The sequence below is a fragment of the Sorex araneus genome, chromosome 6 (assembly GCF_027595985.1).
Source record: "Sorex araneus isolate mSorAra2 chromosome 6, mSorAra2.pri, whole genome shotgun sequence".
NCBI classification, from domain to species: domain Eukaryota; kingdom Metazoa; phylum Chordata; class Mammalia; order Eulipotyphla; family Soricidae; genus Sorex; species Sorex araneus.
The window spans coordinates 147,671,684-147,688,525 of NC_073307.1; the positions used below are offsets into that span (position 1 = coordinate 147,671,684).

The following is a 16,842-nucleotide window of genomic DNA, read 5'->3' on the forward strand; positions in this document are numbered from 1 at the left end:
CGCAGTTCAAATGGCCCCACGGTCTCTCAGCTGCAGAATTCCAACTTGCTTTCGCCCGAGGTAGGTATTATCCTGCTATGAAACTGGAAGGATAATACCAGTCCACTTTCTGCTCCAGTTTTCATTTCCCCCAATGGTTTCCTTTCAGGGAAGGCTGCACTGCTTTTTGTTTTTCCTAAGCAGTAGTCATCTTTATCTGATATTTTGGGAATTTCATTTTGTGTATACATATTAGCCAGTTATCAGTTCACTTGATGTAATATCAGAAGGGACTGGATTTTTTCTTTTTCTTTTTGGTTTTGGGGCCACACCTAGCGACACTCAGGGTTTGGGGATTGCTCCTAGTGGGGTTTGGGAGACTATGTGATGTCTGGGATTGAACCCAGGTCAGCCATATACGAAATGAAGTGCCTTACCTACTGTGCTACCACTCAAGCCCTGAATGGTTTGCTTTAAGTTGTGCTTTCCCCACCCCCTTGTTGCTGCTTGATGATGGGGTGGGGGCTGTTTCACAAGGACACCTGGCCCTGGGGCTTGTGAACATTCTTGTTTTTCTGCTCGCCAGGGGTCGCTGTGGTGCCCATGTATGTGTTCTCACCTGCTTGTAGTCCCTCTTCCTGGCCCCAGTGTTTGCACATTTTTTTTTTAATGTGTTTTGAGTTTTTTTTTGTTGTGTTTGCTGAGGGGTCACATACTCTTTTCAGTTGTTAGTGCTTGTTTACTTGGCAGTTTTATTTCAGTAAATTGCGTTAAGAGTGTAAAGCTCTCTTTTATAACTAAAGAGTCCAAAAACCTGGACTGAGCAGATAAAATTAGTTTTTTGTTTTTTTTTTTTTGAGGAGGAGGGAGGGGGCACACCAGTGATGCTCCAGGCTCACTCCTGGCTCCATACTCAGGAATTACTCCTGGCAGTGCTCGGGGGACCATATGGGATGCCAGAGATCGAAGCTGGATCCGATGCATATGCAAGGCTGTACAATCACTCCGGGTCCTAAGATGAATTTTCTGAGCATATGCCTCTGTACACCAGACCCTGATCTAGGATCACCATTTATTTGCGAGTTTCGGTGATCAAGATCTTTGCCCAAATTTCCATCAGGCCTCTGATCATTTTTTCAAAGTCATCCCACCTGTTTTCTTCGCTGACTTGGCATAAGGAATCTTAAAGGTCAGGCTGGTGTTTGCTAAAAGGTCTGGAGCAGAAGAGCAATATGATTATGCAATACTCTGCTGAGATTAGTCTTTCAGTGGTTTGCCAGAGGTTTACAATATAATCTCAAAGCAAGTATTGGGAAGGAAGAAGTTTCCAGTGCTCTCTCCTTCGGTATTTAGGGGCTGGGTGTCTCTGATTCCATTGATTGTCTTGAGCAAGAGAAAGACTAAATTTATTTATGACAGCAAAACGATTTCCCTAGGAATGTGCCTTAACAAAGAACTCAAAATACTGAGTTGAGCTAGAGTTTCAAAAATTTGAGTTTGAAATTTTGGACAATTAAGTCAGCTTTGCAGGAGAAAGGAATGAGGAGAGGCATTTATGGACAAGCCACTAGGTTTCTTTTCCTTCTTTCTCTTTTTCTGGTGCTGATTATTCTACTGCTGACCCCATCCTAGCCCCAAACAGGTTTCTTTAGGAAAGAACACTGCATCTTTAAAACAAATGGAAAATGTGTCTTGTGAAAATATTTGTTTATGTATGTACAGTTGGTCTTTCCTTTTTAAGAAAAAAAATCATGCAACTCCTCCTCCAGAGAGGGTTTTATGGCAGGTTTACTCTAGATCTTTCTACCAGGGCTAGAAGCAAACCCAAAATAAGAATTTATGACATTTGGGGCCGGAGCGATAATACAGCAGATAGGGTGTTTGCCTTGCACACGGCTGACCTGGGTTCAATCCACAGCATCCCAGATAGTCCCCCAAACACTACCAGGAGTAATTCCTGAATGCAGAGCCAGGAGTAACCCCTGAGCATCACTGAATGTGACCCAAAGGCAAAAAAAAAAAAAAGAATTTATGACAGTCCTCATTTTTCAGAAGTTTTCTGCTTTTAGTCAGATAAGAGAAGCTCAGAGAAGGTTTTCTTTCTACATCTGTTAAATCTCAAATGTCTTGGCTTAAAATAGTCTTTATGCCAAAGTAGCATATTTTGAGATGGTATATCCTGATCCCTTTCAAAGATCAAGTAACTCACCCAGTCAGTTTCTTCCAGATAAGAAATGAGACCTGAATTAAAGTGGTATTTACAGAAATGAAAACGCAGCAAATATAATGGAGTATACATAATAAGCAAGAGTTTGGAAAATTTAGTACTTACTAGCTAGTAAAAGTCAGGAAAGGCAGTAAATCAGTTGTATATCTCTTTAATGTTGGTACAGACTGCCCTTTTAAATCTTGGTACACTCAGAGAAGGGATTTTGCAAAGAACAAAGCATAGGGTAAACTTATGTTGCATTTAAATTGTAAAGGTTGAATGAATGGCCTGGGCTGGGGCTACAGGAACAAAAAGCTCTGATGCCTGAAAGATAACTTTTTCCCCAGCGGGGACCTCTGGCTCAATACCTAACTCCAGTTACATAATCCTTCTCAGTGGTTAAAAAAAAAAAAAAGTCCCAGGAGTCGTTGTGCTATTGTAATGTTTTACTGGTGGATGCTCCAGTGGTGGGAACACCATTTCAGTGTGAAATAAAGACCCATTTCAGTGTGAAATAAAGTTAGAGTTAAAAATCAGAGTTAAAATCAGAACCCCATTTCAGTGTGAGAGAAAGGCACACAGTCTTCCAGCACAATCCTTCTCAGCTCTGTTCAGGGCCCTGAGCTGATGCTCCTTTAGCCCTTTCAAATGTCTTTTTATTTTAACTTTGACATTTGTTACTGCTGTTCTCTCCCACCCTCCAAGAAAACTTTATTCTCACTTAGGAGGTATTTAGTAAAATAACACATTTAGGGGAAAAAGTCGAAGCTGCATATATATATCGAAAATTTGTATACACCATCATACCAAAAAATTTTTTTCTTTTGAAAACAGTTTGCCAATTTATGGCAGATTTTTCTTTTAGAAGTAAAACCACAAAACAGCAGTGAAATTCAACCTTAGATGCTGAGCAAAGTATGTTCTTAGTCTTTGTCGAATCCGCTTATGAAGTCAGGTCCACAGCTCTGCCTTTTGGTGTGATTTTAAGTCACCAAGTCATCAACAGAAACATGTTCTAGTCCTTTCCTTTTTTTTTTTTTTTTTTTTTTGCTTTCTGGGTCACACCCGGTGATGCTCAGGGGTTACTCCTGGCTCTTGCACTCAGGAATTACTCCCGGCGGTGCTCAGGGGACCATATGGGATGCTGGGAATCGAACCCGGGTCGGCCGCCTGCCTGCAAGGCAAACGCCCTACCCGCTGTGCTATCTCGCTCCAGCTCCTGTTTGTTTTGTTTTTAAGCCATACTCTGCAGTGCTCAGGCCTTGCTTCTGCTGTGAGCAGAGGGATCACTTCTCATGGGTCCAGGGTTCCCCATATGGGCTGTGTGCAAGGCACGCACTGTTCCTACTGCACTATTTCTTCAGCCTTGTCCTTTTTCTTTGTCCTTACAATGTTCTTTCAATTGATCCTTCCAGCCACATCAATTCACATAGCACTCAGCAAATTTAGATGGGGTTCTTTTTCCCGGTTTCTGTTGAGTTGTGGTTGCCCTCTCATCTGGGCATCCTTGTTCATCTTGCTCACCAGCATCACCAGGACGTGAGGGCCAGCCCGTCTCACAGTCCAAATGACCCCTGAGTGGATGTAGTGATACTCATCTAGTGATAAACCTAGTGATACATCCTTGCATGTGCAAGGTCTCTGATACTCCTCACCTTAGCCCTCCCTGCAGAAAAACAAACCTGGGATCCTTGTGCTGAGGGCCTTGGCCAACTGCACTCACTCTTCTTTTACCCACATTTAGACCCTCAACAGCTTCTGCACCTGAGCCCCAGGCTGGTCTTAAAACGGGGTTGTATATTTCCAGTCTCATCAAACATACAGAAAGTCCCAAAAGGGTAGCTCTTTGTTATTTGGTTTACGGCTTTAGCTTGTTCTTGGTCTCAGTGGACTGTTATTTAGCATCTTTTTCTGACAACCATTTCTCCTCTAGGGTGTGGGTGTTGTATTTCTCCTTGTTGGTTTCTGTCTTTCCCCCGCTCCTCCCCTTCTTTAGTTTTTGCCCCTCCCTACACTGGATCCCTCACCAACAGGGAAAAATCCTTTAACTTGGTGGCTTGAGAGCTTTTCCTGTCTCTGAAGTAGCTGAATTAATTCTTCTGCGTTACCACTTTAAGAAAACTTTACTCCAGCAATCATTAGCAACACAACCCCTAGTCCTATGGCCTTTTTCTTACCTCTAGAGACTGTAGGAAACCAGAATGTTCCCCAGATTTGCCTCTTTGAAATTTATGTGGAGCAGAAGGCAATTAAGAGGCTGCTAGTGGGGGAGAACCTCTGTCTACTCTTCCTCCCCTTTGTCTGTCAAAAGGCAGACTATTAATTTTCTTTTTAGTAGAAACAGACTCTATCAACCCAGAGAAGGCACTGAAGGGATGGGCAAACAAATCATGCTCTACTCTTTTCCCACATCATTGCCTTTTAGTTTTCTGTCCTTGAGTGCCTTAACTTGCTTTGTCCTGTCACTTGTCTACATTTAAAAAAAATTCTTTGTTGGAAATCCATATAATTTGCAACTGTAAATCACCACCTTGAGTTACTTTTCCTTGAATTTTCTCCCATGGGCATGCTATGTACTTCTCACCTTAATAAACTGCTGTCTGTTGCTAAACTGTTGTTGGGTCCCAGCTAACTACCTAAAATAAAGTTTTGCCTTCTGCAAAAGGACTTTCTATTGTTTGGCCTTCTTGGAGGGTTAATTTCCCCTCCCTGCATTTCAGTGAGAACTGCTCAGAAACTTGGATTTGCCTTATATTTTTTTTATGTTTCTTTGATTAGTCTTACATTTCTTTTTATGTTTCTTTTATGCAGGTATTTTCTGGGGATCTTATTTTCATGTTTCATTTCTCTTGATGAGTTATCTACTGCTAAAGTCTTCTGTTTGTTTTTATATTGGGGCCATACCCAGTTGTGTTCAAGGCTTACTTCTGGCTCTGCTCAGGAATCACTCCAGTTAGGCTCTGGAACCTTATAAGTTTCAGGGATCAAACCTAGATGTACTGCATGCATGGCAAGTGCCTTACCTTATCTACTATTTCTCCGGTCCCTACTGCTGTAATCTTAATGATATTTCCCCCCAACCCCCCATAAACTTAATCTCCTAATTTGATGTCAGTTTTAACCTTAGTTTTATTTGTTTATTTATAATTTTGCTTTTTGTGTCATACCCAGAGATGCTCAGGGTCTACTCTTGGCTCTGCACTCAGGAATTATTCCTGGCAGAGCTTGTGAGGCTATTTGGGATACCAGGAATTGAACCCTGGTTAGTTGTGTTCAAGACAAACGCCCTCCTTGCTGTGCTATTGCTCCGACCCCTTTTCCATTAGTTTTAGATTTGGCTTTTTCATATTGGTCTCCTGGCATTTTGACATTAATCTGAAAAATAAACTGAATCAATTGGCCAAAAATTAAAAACCCTCCATCCTAGTTTTACATCATAAAAGTCAGTTTGACATAGGCCTTGAATATAATGTAGAAGGTAAATAATGTGTCTAGTAGAAAAGGTAGGAGAATATTTCATGACTTTGAGATCAACAACCACCAAAAACATTTAAAAGCACAGAACAGTGCTAATCATTTGACTGGAGAGATAGTAAAGGGGTTTAGGCACTGGCCTTGCATGTGGTGACCCCAGATTAACCCCCCTGCACTGCATATAGTCCCCCTGAGCACCACCGGGTGTACCCCAATACAAAAAAAAATAAAGTGGTAACTATTTAGGAAAATTTCAGTAATTTGGATTTCATGAAATTAAGAACCTCTGCTCTTCCACAGACTCCATTAGAGAATACTGCTCAGTAATAAAAAGAAAAAATGTTGAGCATAGAGTCAAGTCTCAAAATAATTATGCTGAGGACCGAAGTGATGGTACAGCAAGAAAGTACGTTTGCCTTACACGCTGCTGCTCTGTGTTTCATGGCATCCTGTATGATCCCCAGAACCCTGCCAGTAGTGAACCCTGAGCATAGAGCCAGGAATAAGCCCTGAGCACGACTGGGTGTGGCCCCAAACAAACAAAAACAGCAAGGACAACAAAAAACTCTAGGTGGAGCCCTGGGGCAGCTTGGTAGCCTGGCAGGGATGGGATGTGGCAGTGAGTTCCATCCCAGCGCCTCCCGGCCAAGACACACAGACACTTGGGCATGCCAGGCAGCACTGCTATTTGGGATCCCTGGTCCCTTAAACCCGCCAGATGTGAGTCTGGCTGTGCTTCAATCAGATGTGTGCTGGCTCCAGAAACTAATGTGTGCAATGCCAGTGAACACTGCAGTACCTTCGTGTATCACAGCAATAAGAAGGGAAGAGAGGGCTAGAGAGGTAGTTTAGGGGGTGGGTGTTTACCTAGCATACAGCTGATCTGGGTTCAATTTCCAGCATCCCATTTGGTCCCTCACGATCCACTGATTCAGAACCAGGAGTAAGACCTTGAACACCACTGGGTGTTGCCCAGTGACAACCTCATCCCTTCTCCTTCCTCAAAAAAAAAAAAAAAAGGGTAAGGGGGAAAAATTTTGTGTTGTTTGTTTTTGCTTTTTGGGTCACACCTGCTTGTAATAAGGTCTAATTCCTGACTCTGCACTCAGGGATTACCACTGGTGGCACTCATGGGAACGACATGGGGTACTAAGGAATGAATCTTTATCAGCAGCTTGCAAGGCTGTACGATCTGTCCGGCAATAAATTAAATAAGATAAAAAATAAATAAATTTTTTAAAAAAGAAAATAAAAAATATGTGGGATTGGAGAGAGAGAGTACAGTGGGTTATTCACCCTCTTATGGTCCCCGGAGCACAGAGCCAGAAGTAGCACTTGGTGGGGTATGGCCCCAAAACCCAAATAAATAAAAATAGAGCCAGACCCACAGCTAGCAGAAAACAGTCCAGAAAACCACCCAGAAAACCACGTTAATGTCTCTGGTTACTGAGTCAAGAAGCAACCAGTCAAGGGAGTTAGACTCTCCCTGCAACTAGTTCAGGGAACCCAGCAATAAGCCTTGGTATAAACTGGCCCCAACAGCCAGAACTTGATTAATGACTGACAGTATCCCTCATTATGGCCCCTGCTTTCAACTTGAACCAACCAGGGAAAGCCAAATATGTACCCCAAATCAATCACATACGATGCACTCTGATTTTACTTAGGCCGCCCCCAGTTTTCCCATACAAATAACCCCCAATCAGGACCACACCTGAGGTCTTTCTTTTCCCCACTATTAAGCTTCCCACTCAGACGCCTGCCTTTGAGTATCTGCCAAGTACAAATGATGGTGGCTGACCCCACCTATGCAAGGTCCCAATGGCCCCTGCCTCTTCCCATTGGGTAGTCCACATTCGAAACAGCTTAATTAAAGTGTCACTGGCAATAAACTATGATTTGAAAGTAACATTTGGTAAGCTTTGACATGTTTATTTCTGTAGAATCACCAGAAGGGGCTATGCATACCAGAACCCTGACTTTGATCCCCAACATCCTGTGGTCGCCCTACTGGGATCAACCCCTGAGCACCAGATCCGGGAGTAACCCCCAGAGTGGGCAGGGATTACCACGAGACTGATCTTTGTCAGTCCCCAAGTTTACAAGTGTTCTTTTATAATTTCTTCCTATTCTGAACCCCTCTCGGTCCCTACCCCCATTCCTAAGTAACCTGATCACTAGAGATCCCTAGTGGTATTTTCTACAGTTTATTTAAGAGTAGGTGACATGTAAATAGTTTTGGGTTTGGGAGTTTGGGCCATACCCCAGTAGCTCAAGGGCTACTCCTGGCTCTGTGCTCAGGGGACCGTGTGGTGTTGGGAAGCGGCCACATGCAAGGCAAGCGCCTTTTCTCCTGCACTATCTCTCTGACCCCAGGCTCTCTGTACCATGTGTGGAGTCTGGAAATCTCACACCCCACTGGTGGCATTGTTTCTGGAAAACTGACAGTGCATGTTAAAGTTAAATATATCTGGTGTCTGTGAACCAACATTAACACAAACACAGGTTTTATCTGTGATGGTAGTGAGTGTTTATCTCCCCAAAGTGATGGAAGAATTTCATAGCTCCAGTGGGGAAAATAGCACGAGAATGAGAGCCTGTGCCCCAGCACCAGCCAGCAGCCCAAACACCCTGGGTGTGGCTCCCGTGCAGCAGCCTTAGCAGCTCTGCATCCCCATGCCCTGCACTGGGCCACCCGCCCTGGTAGGCTGAGTGTCACAGGGAAAAGCCCCCCTGAGCCTGTTTGGAGGCCCCAAGTAAAGCAATATAATAGCTAAGTATAGGAAATAAGTCAAATGTTTATCAGCAGTAACATTTTTAAATTGTAGTTAAAGTCACGCATTGCTTAATGACAGAAATATGTTCTGAGAAATATGTCATTGGGCAGCTTTTGTTGCGTGAATAAAGAAAGTGTAATTACGCCAACCTAGATGGTCTCCTTGCCTTTCACACACCTAGGGTCGATGAGTTAGCCTAGAAGTTCCCCAATGTATTTGACCTGCCCCCTTCTTTTCAGAAAAAAGAAAAATTACCCAGTGGCCCCCTGGAAATCTGTCTTCTCTAAATAAACAAGCAGAGGCTCCTCCAGTTGCACAGGAGGCTACTATTGTTCGCCTTGAAAGGACCAGAACCCCATCTAATTTGGGAAAAACTGAGACAGCCTCTTAGATTTGCTATTTTCTGTCTATATGTTCTGCCATTGACCTCCATGGTGTTAGGCAAAATATGATTATTCATAAAATGAAGCAACGAAAAAGATTAAGTGCCACATGCAGCAGTTTAGGTAAATATTATCTACATAGGATTGAATGAGAGAAACTGCATCCAAAAGTTAACCCTATTTGCTTGAGTTTTTAGAACCACTCCAAAACAGATAAAACTAATCTATGACGGTCGAGGTTAGAGGTGTGGTTTTGGAGGGTCTGTAAGAAGGGATGTAGAGGAACTTTTAATTGTTGAAAATATTTCTTAATTTGGTCTAGAGTGTGGTTATGTTGGTATATACATAGTATATACACCCAAGTTTTGTTTTTGTATATGTTTGTATATACAGAAAACTTTTTGTTTTGGTTTTGTTTGGGGGCCACTCTTAGCCAGTGGTGTTCAGTCATATTCCTGGCTCTGTACCCAGGGTTCACTCCTAGGAGGCTTGGGGACCGTATCAGCCACAATCACCCACTATACTATCACTCTGGCTCCATTACACGTAACTTCAACCTAATAAAGAATAGTAGGATTTTTTAAACTTTACTTTCTTTTTAAATTTCTTCTCTGTCTGCCTGTCTGTCTCTCTCCCCCTCCCCCTTCCTTCCTTCTCAGTTCTCTCCTTTTGTTTGTACCTTTCCTTACACTTACTTCTCCCTCTAGCTTTTCCTGTTTCTGTAACTGAAATCCAGTTAAACTTGCTTCTCAGGTACGTGGTTTAAACCCCTGGCAGCCCTTTAACCTTTGTCTAGGGTCAGTCTATAAATCCTGTTGACTCTTTGGAAATTTCTCCCAGCCATGTCTCCAAACCACTTCTGTTCTAGAATTTTAGCCTTGATCACAAGCTTGAGCTACTGCCAAGGACCTAATTGGCTTCCCTGATTTTTAGACCTCAAAACTTTGTTACATCTCTACAGCTGTCTTTCCAAAACAAGGGTGTAGTACTTGATTATGTTCCTATTTCATCTCCAAAGCCTTGGGTGAGGGTGGGGGGCGGTGGCTCCCATTTCCTGCACAGTAGGTGCAGACCAGGTGTTCACTTTGTATTCTAGACTCTCAGGTTTGGCCGCCCTAACCATGTTATTTAATTGTCCATTCACAGTCCTTTGCAAATTAGTACTTCATGCTTCTAAACCTCATTCTTTCCTTCTGTCTTTTTGCTCATGCTTTTCTCTGCCTAAATGTTTCCTTCTTCATACCAGCACCCCCAGCTCAAATTATGTCAGCCTTGGGAAATGAGTTATTATGTCCTTTATGAAATATTTGAACTCCTTGAAATTATATCCAAATGTTTCTATTTATGTGCTTTTTTTTTTCTGGAGATGGGGCTTGCCATGTCATCCGATTCTTTTTCTTTTGTTTAAAAATTAATTGATTACATTTTATTCACAGATAAATAAGTTTTAATGTACTATGACTGCCATACTATACATCAGACAGCCATTTTCCTAGTTTTCCACCCTGATGGGAAGATTTCTACTAGATGGAAAAGGTCATATAAATCTATTACAGATATACTATACTATCTCAGAACATTTCAGACTGGAGAGAGGGTACAGGAGTAAGGTGCTTGCCTTGGATGTGGCAGACCTGGAGGAGCTCCTGTACCCTTTATGGTCCCCTAAGTAATCCCCGAGCAGAGCTGGATGTAGCCCCCAAACCAAACCAAAACAAAACAAAAAGTGTCACATGATTATTCCATATTGATACAATTAGTATTAGTACCTGAAAAACAGAGGTTGCTGTATTCTTGGGCACAGAATAGTCCCTGGGCCTCTGGTTCAACCCCCTACACTCTAAAGTGAAAGCTAATATGTCATTAGATTCTTAAAAGGGGTCCACCCCCCAGTGTTAAATTGATTTAGTTGCATTTTGAAGCATTGTCAATTAACTCATTTTATGTTTTATCAGTTTTTATCTTGTAAAAAGGTCATCTTCAATATGCTGGGTGGTGTATTTTTTTTTAACAGATAAGTTACATTTCACATTATAAAATTCAGGTTAAAATGTCTTATGCTTTCCTATATTTTCAGTTACAAGATTCAGCTCTTTGAAATTTATTTTCTTCACAGGATAGTATCTTTGGTATCTTTAGTTAGGGAAAATTTTCTTCTTGAAAATGGCTACATGACTATTCTTGCAGCTAGTAGACAATGCCATCTCTGTATGGTTTGATGTTCTAATTGCTTTTAAATTATATTAGTCATATTTTAACACATTTTTCCCATCTTAGATTCCTATAGGCAATGGAAACTGATCTCAATTCCCAGGACAGAAAGGACCTGGACAAGTTCATTAAATTTTTTGCCCTTAAGGTAATACATTCATTTTTTTTTTTTTGCCTCAAACTGTTAGAAATAACTTTCATGCCTCTCCCTTTTTGGAAATACAGCATAACAGCTTGCAGCTTGCCCATTTTAAGGGATACTTCTGTCTGTTGTAAACCAAACTGTGAAGGTTGGGGGCGGTACTGGGGGTGTAACTAAAAAGTAACTTCCAATTTCTGCAGCTACTTGTTCAAAAAAATTTTTTTTTCTTGCCTGCAAGTCTCTTGCAGAAATGTCAAGTTATTATGCCAGGTTATTGGCACAGAATGTTCCCCTGGGGTGGGAACAAAGACTGTGGACTGGAATGGAAGGCAGTTGGGACATCTCTCCCCAAGCTGCGACTAATTCTGAGATGTCTAACTTGCAATTACTGTTCCCTTGTGGGTAAAGGAGAAATGAATATTGAATTTTGAATGCTCTACAAGTTATATTTTCCTAAATCTGAAAATCCTTCCCACCTCTACTGCCGCTTCCTGTCAACCATCGCTAAGCAGGAGCAATATATGCGATAGTTTCTGGCTGTAAAAGTAGTTAAAAGCCTTTTGCCATATGGGCCAAATGATGGGAATCATTGTGGAATTCTTGTTTAAAGTCTACTATGATTACATAACTGCGTGACTATTTAAACCCATGGTCAGACTTGCCATGCACAGCGTTCCTTCTGCCATGTGACTCTCAGCATCCAATTCAACATCCTGCAGTCGATTGTCACTGTAACCTCAGGAATGTTTACAGTATGTTTTTTGTTGTAGTTTTCTTTTTTAAACCGTGTCCTTGAATGTTTTAAAGACTTTTCTGAATTAGTTTAATTAAAATTGATGTGACACCGTGTCAGTAGCACTGTAGCACTGTCGTCCTATTGTTCATTGGTGGACTAGAGCCATAGCACAACGGGTAGTTCATTTGCCTTGCACGTGGTGGATCCGGGTTTGATTTCTCCGTCCCTCTCGGAGAGCCCTGTAAGCTACCAAGAGTATCCCACCCGCCCGGCAGAGCCTGGCAAGCTACCCGTGGCATATTCGATATGACAAAACCAGTAACAAGTCTCACAATGGAGACGTTACTGGTGCCTGCTCAAGCAAATTGATAAACAACAGGATGGCAGTGCTATAGTAATTGGCCTCTCTTTAGTGCTTTGTTGAAAGGGTTTTCATATAACCAAGAGATATATAGCCTAAGACTTTCTGTCTTTGATTTCTTTTCTTTAGACAGTCCAAGTGATTGTCCAGGCTAGACTTGGTGAGAAGATCTGTACTCGTTCATCTTCATCTCCAACTGGATCAGATTGGGTAAAATTTCTGTTCTTTGCTAAGGAATAGTATATTGAAATATGTGACACAAGGAATCATAGTGAAATACTAATAAAAACTATCAATATTAAATCATAACATGAAAACATGCAATACTATTTGATCTATTCACTTGGAAAATATGTCTTTTGTTGAATATATTCTAGCTTTATTTGACTTGTGGATTTCTGCTGTGAGATGTGAAAGAGCTTAGTCTTTAGAAGATAAAAAAAATTTGAATTTGGGGCTGGAGAGATAGTGCACAGGGTAAGGTACTTGCCTGAATGTGTCCAACCTGGATTTGTTCCTCTGCATCCCATATGGTCCCTTAAGCATCACCAGGGATAATTCCTGAGTGCAGAGCAGTGCAGTGCAGTAGCTCCTGCCCCCTATCTCCATCCCCAGAAAACCCCCAAAATTTTGATCTTTGTTTTTTGGGTAATACAAAATATAAGATAATTTTGTATTTGTAGTGACACCAATCAGGGGACTCCTAAATCTGTGCTCAGAGGTAACTCCTGGCAGTACTTAGGGAACAGTACAGTACTAGGGATTGAACCCAGTTGTTCTGCATACAAGTATGCACTCAGCCCTTTAAACTATCTCTCCATTCATAGTTAGCTTTTTGGAGAAAGCTTGACTTTTTGGGGTTTTTTGTTTGTTTTTTTGGGGGGGCACACCCAGCAATGTTTAAAGGCTGTTCTTTTTTTTTTTTTCTTTTTGGGTCGCACCTGGCGATGCACAGGGGTTATTCCTGGCTCTACACTCAGGAATTACTCCTGGCGGTGCTCAGGGGACCATATGGGATGCTGGGAATCAAACCCGGGTCAGCCACATGCGAGGCAAACACCCTCCCCGCTGTGCTATTGCTCCAGCCCATAAAGGCTGTTCTTGACCCTCTATTAGGGGTTACTTTTGGCAATACTCGGAACCATATGTGGTGGGAGACTGTAGGTGTAGGGTTCTGGTGCATGCAAGGCAAGTGCCACCTAGTTAGCTTCTTTAACCTGAAATTTGGGGCTTTGATCTTCAGTCAGGGACTTTGATCTCTTATGGGGCAAGAACAAGAGTGCAAGTCGTGAATCAGTCAGAGCAAAACCCGTGCTACCCACAGTGCCATCATGCCATAGAGTTTAATTTTCCATAATGTCTCTTATTCATGTTTAACAGAGTTCCTTTTGTTTCTTAGTTCAATTTAGCAATCAAAGACATCCCAGAGGTTACACATGAAGCCAAAAAGGCACTGGCAGGGCAGCTGCCTGCTGTCGGGAGGTCTATGTGTGTGGAGATCTCACTTAAGACTTCTGAGGTAAGGTTGTGGCCAGAAAGAGTGTGTGTGAGAGGGTGGTAAGGTTATAGCCAGGAAGCCAGGAAGTGTGTGTGTGTGTGTGTGTGTGTGTGTGTGCGCGCGCGCGCGCTCACCCGCACAGTGTATTTTTGTGTCAGGTAAGGTAATGGGCAGGAAGTGTGTGTGTGCCATTAGAGACAGGTTTTATTGATGCTGATGGGGTAGAAAAGGCCCTTAGTAGCCCAGGAAGGGGGTGGGGGTGGAGCTGGATCCTACTCCTCTGTCAGTTCAGGATAACACATAAAGAGACAGAGTAGTTTAGATAGAAATATTAGACAGCTAAAATGTTTGTTTTGATTTGCATGTTTGTTTTTTGTGAAGCTTGATAGTTCTTTTGGTACTTATTTTAAAAAATGTTGGGGGAGGGGACGAAGGGGATAAGTATATGTTTGAGAGAACACAGGTTTCTTCAGAGTGGAAATAAGCAAGTGAAGAAACAGACAAACAAGTGAGATACATATTCAAGGAGAACACCGGCTTGAAGAGCAAGCCTAAAAAAGATTTTCAGGCATTCCATTTTTTTTTTTTTTTTTTTTGCTTTTTGGGTCACACCTGGCAATGCACAGGGGTTACTCCTGGCTCATGCACTCAGGAATCACTCCTGGCAGTGCTCAGGGGATGCTGGGAATCAAACCCGGGTCAGCCGCGTGCAAGGCAAACGCCCTACTACTGTGCTATTGCTCCAGCCCCCTTTTAGGCATTTCTTAACTTGGGTTAAGAAATACCTAAATATTAAAATACCCCCTATAAAATTGGAGGGTATTTGAACTTGGAGTACCAGCGTTCTGAAGAGTGATTTGGAAACAGCTATTAAAAATCTTAGCAGGAGGGGCTGGAGTCACATAGGATGCTTGTCTTGTATGCAGCCAACATGGGTTCAATCCCCAGCATCCCATGGTCTCCCAAGTCCTGCTAGGTGTGGTCCCTGAGCACTGCTGGTATGGCCCCATTGATTCCCAGCATCTCATATGGTGCCCTGAGCACCGCCAGGGGTGATTCCTGAGTGCAGAGCCAGGAGTAACCTCTGTGCCTTGCCGGGTGTGACCCAAAAAGCAAAAAAAAAAAAAAAAAGTGTACATTTAGTGTGATTCCCACTCCTATTTATAAAAAATGATTTGTACTTTGATACCTCTTACTTCCTCAGCTGAAAGATAATACAAGGGTTAAGGTGTTTGTTTACCTTTCTTATAGCTGACCCTGGTTCATTATCTTTTACTTTGTGCTATTTATGCTTTCTAATATACTTATAGTGACAATGTAGTATTTTGCATCACTAAATAAAACTCAAAGAGATTGAAAAAGAAAACAGATCACTGAAATATCTTCTGATTGTCTCATCTACAGGGTGATTCCATGGAGTTAGAAATTTGGTGTCTTGAAATGAATGAAAAGTAAGTGCTTTTGCCTTAGGGTCCTTGGATCTGGTAACCAAGGGTAAAGAATTTCACATCATGTGCAAAGCAGGGCTTATTATCAGCCATCTAGGGTGTTCCAACTACTTCAGAATGCCAATAGGTCTTTGCTACAATTTGCTTCATGGTTGGCCTCCCAGCAGAGGCACAGGGGTGACCTTCCGAGGGAGCGTCTGTCCAGAGAGATCCAGACACCACAGGGAAAGCAGCAGAGAGAGAGAGAGAGCTGAAAGGGATTCGTTGTTTTCCCACAGTACAGCTCGTTCTCTGATTAAGTCCCTTGTGAAATCTTAAAACATGATGACTGTTTTGTCTGTTTTCTAGGTGGCAGACATCCAGTAAGGTTCCCCCACTGCTTTTCACACAGCGTGCTGGTCATGGATTAGCAATGCATGCGATTTCCCTCCCCCACTTTCTCCTTTCCAGGCAGATCAGCTTACTTCCTGCCTGATGTTTCAGTTTTCAGAAAGCTTATATAGGAAAAGGAGAATACATGAAAATATAAGTCTTGATAATAAGTACATGTGTTTATTTTATTTTCTTAAATGAAAAGCAATTGCCAGGTTTTCCTGCAGCATTTTAGTACCAGACTTCTCTCCAGATTTAGTACCAGACTTTTCTGCAGATTTCCTGTTAGATGGGTAGAGGCACATAGCTATTAAGATAGTATACGGATACATTTTCACCTTCAGCAATTTAATTATAATATCGAATTACTGTTTTTAAGTGTGTTGCTTTATTTCATAGCTAACCACATCAAAGGGAGAAAGACATATATATGGTGACTTTTGGTGTTAATCTGGTCTAGTATATAAGAAAGTGAAACTTGACCTACTTATATCTGTTGATAAACTGACAAAGGTTTCCTACACCTGTAAACTTTCAGAACATGTTCTCTTAGTAAATTCAGTCAACACAGCGTTAGTGCTTTGCTTGCTACCGTTTCTGCTTATTATAGTACTCTGAATATTGTAACTGGACCATGAAGCAGATTGCCTTCTCTGAGAATTCCTGAATAATGTTACCTAATTGATCTCTGAGGAACATAATATGTCTGTACCTGCTGTTTTTCTGTTCTGTGTTATGTTAGCTGACCAGGAGAAAGCTGATAGTGTCTGTGCTCCTCAGGTGTGATAAAGAGATCAAAGTTTCCTACACGGTGTACAACAGACTCTCATTGTTGCTGAAGTCTCTCCTGGCTATAACTAGAGTGACGCCGGCCTACAGACTCTCCAGGAAGCAAGGGCATGAGTATGTCATATTGTACAGGTAAATAACACAGCTGCTTACCTTCTTGACGCATACCACCCACATCATGTGTAGTTTTGGGGCTGCATGCAGTGGTGCTGAGTAGCTACTCCTAGCTCTGTGGTCATGGGTGACCCCTGGCAGTGCTGGAGACCATATGTGGTACCAGGGATCCTGACCACAGCTGAATGCAGGGTCAGTGCATTAGCCTCTGTACCATCTCTTTGGCATGCCTTACCTCCTTTCTCTTTTTGGCACTATGGTCTTACCATTTTTCAAAAAGTTAAATTTTCTCTTTTCTTGATCTGGGGCCACATCTGGCTGTGCTCAGAAGGCACTTTCAGTGTTGCTC

At 42.2% G+C, this 16,842-nt stretch overlaps 1 protein-coding gene across 8 annotated transcripts in view; it reads left to right on the forward strand.

The window, feature by feature from the left end:
• Positions 1–16,842, forward strand: part of ATG13 (autophagy related 13) — a 47,804-nt gene that overhangs the window by 14,380 nt on the left and 16,582 nt on the right. For 7 of the 8 annotated variants that reach the window (XM_055141578.1, XM_055141573.1, XM_055141575.1 and 4 more), the window contains 5 exons: positions 11,100–11,181; positions 12,402–12,482; positions 13,672–13,791; positions 15,175–15,221; positions 16,371–16,511. In XM_055141578.1, the coding sequence (XP_054997553.1) occupies positions 11,113–11,181; positions 12,402–12,482; positions 13,672–13,791; positions 15,175–15,221; positions 16,371–16,511 (458 nt within the window). In that variant the 5' untranslated portion in view covers positions 11,100–11,112. Of the gene's footprint in view, positions 1–4,999; positions 5,040–11,098; positions 11,182–12,401; positions 12,483–13,671; positions 13,792–15,174; positions 15,222–16,370; positions 16,512–16,842 lie in introns of all 8 variants that reach the window. The other variant, XM_055141574.1, reaches the window with a different exon arrangement.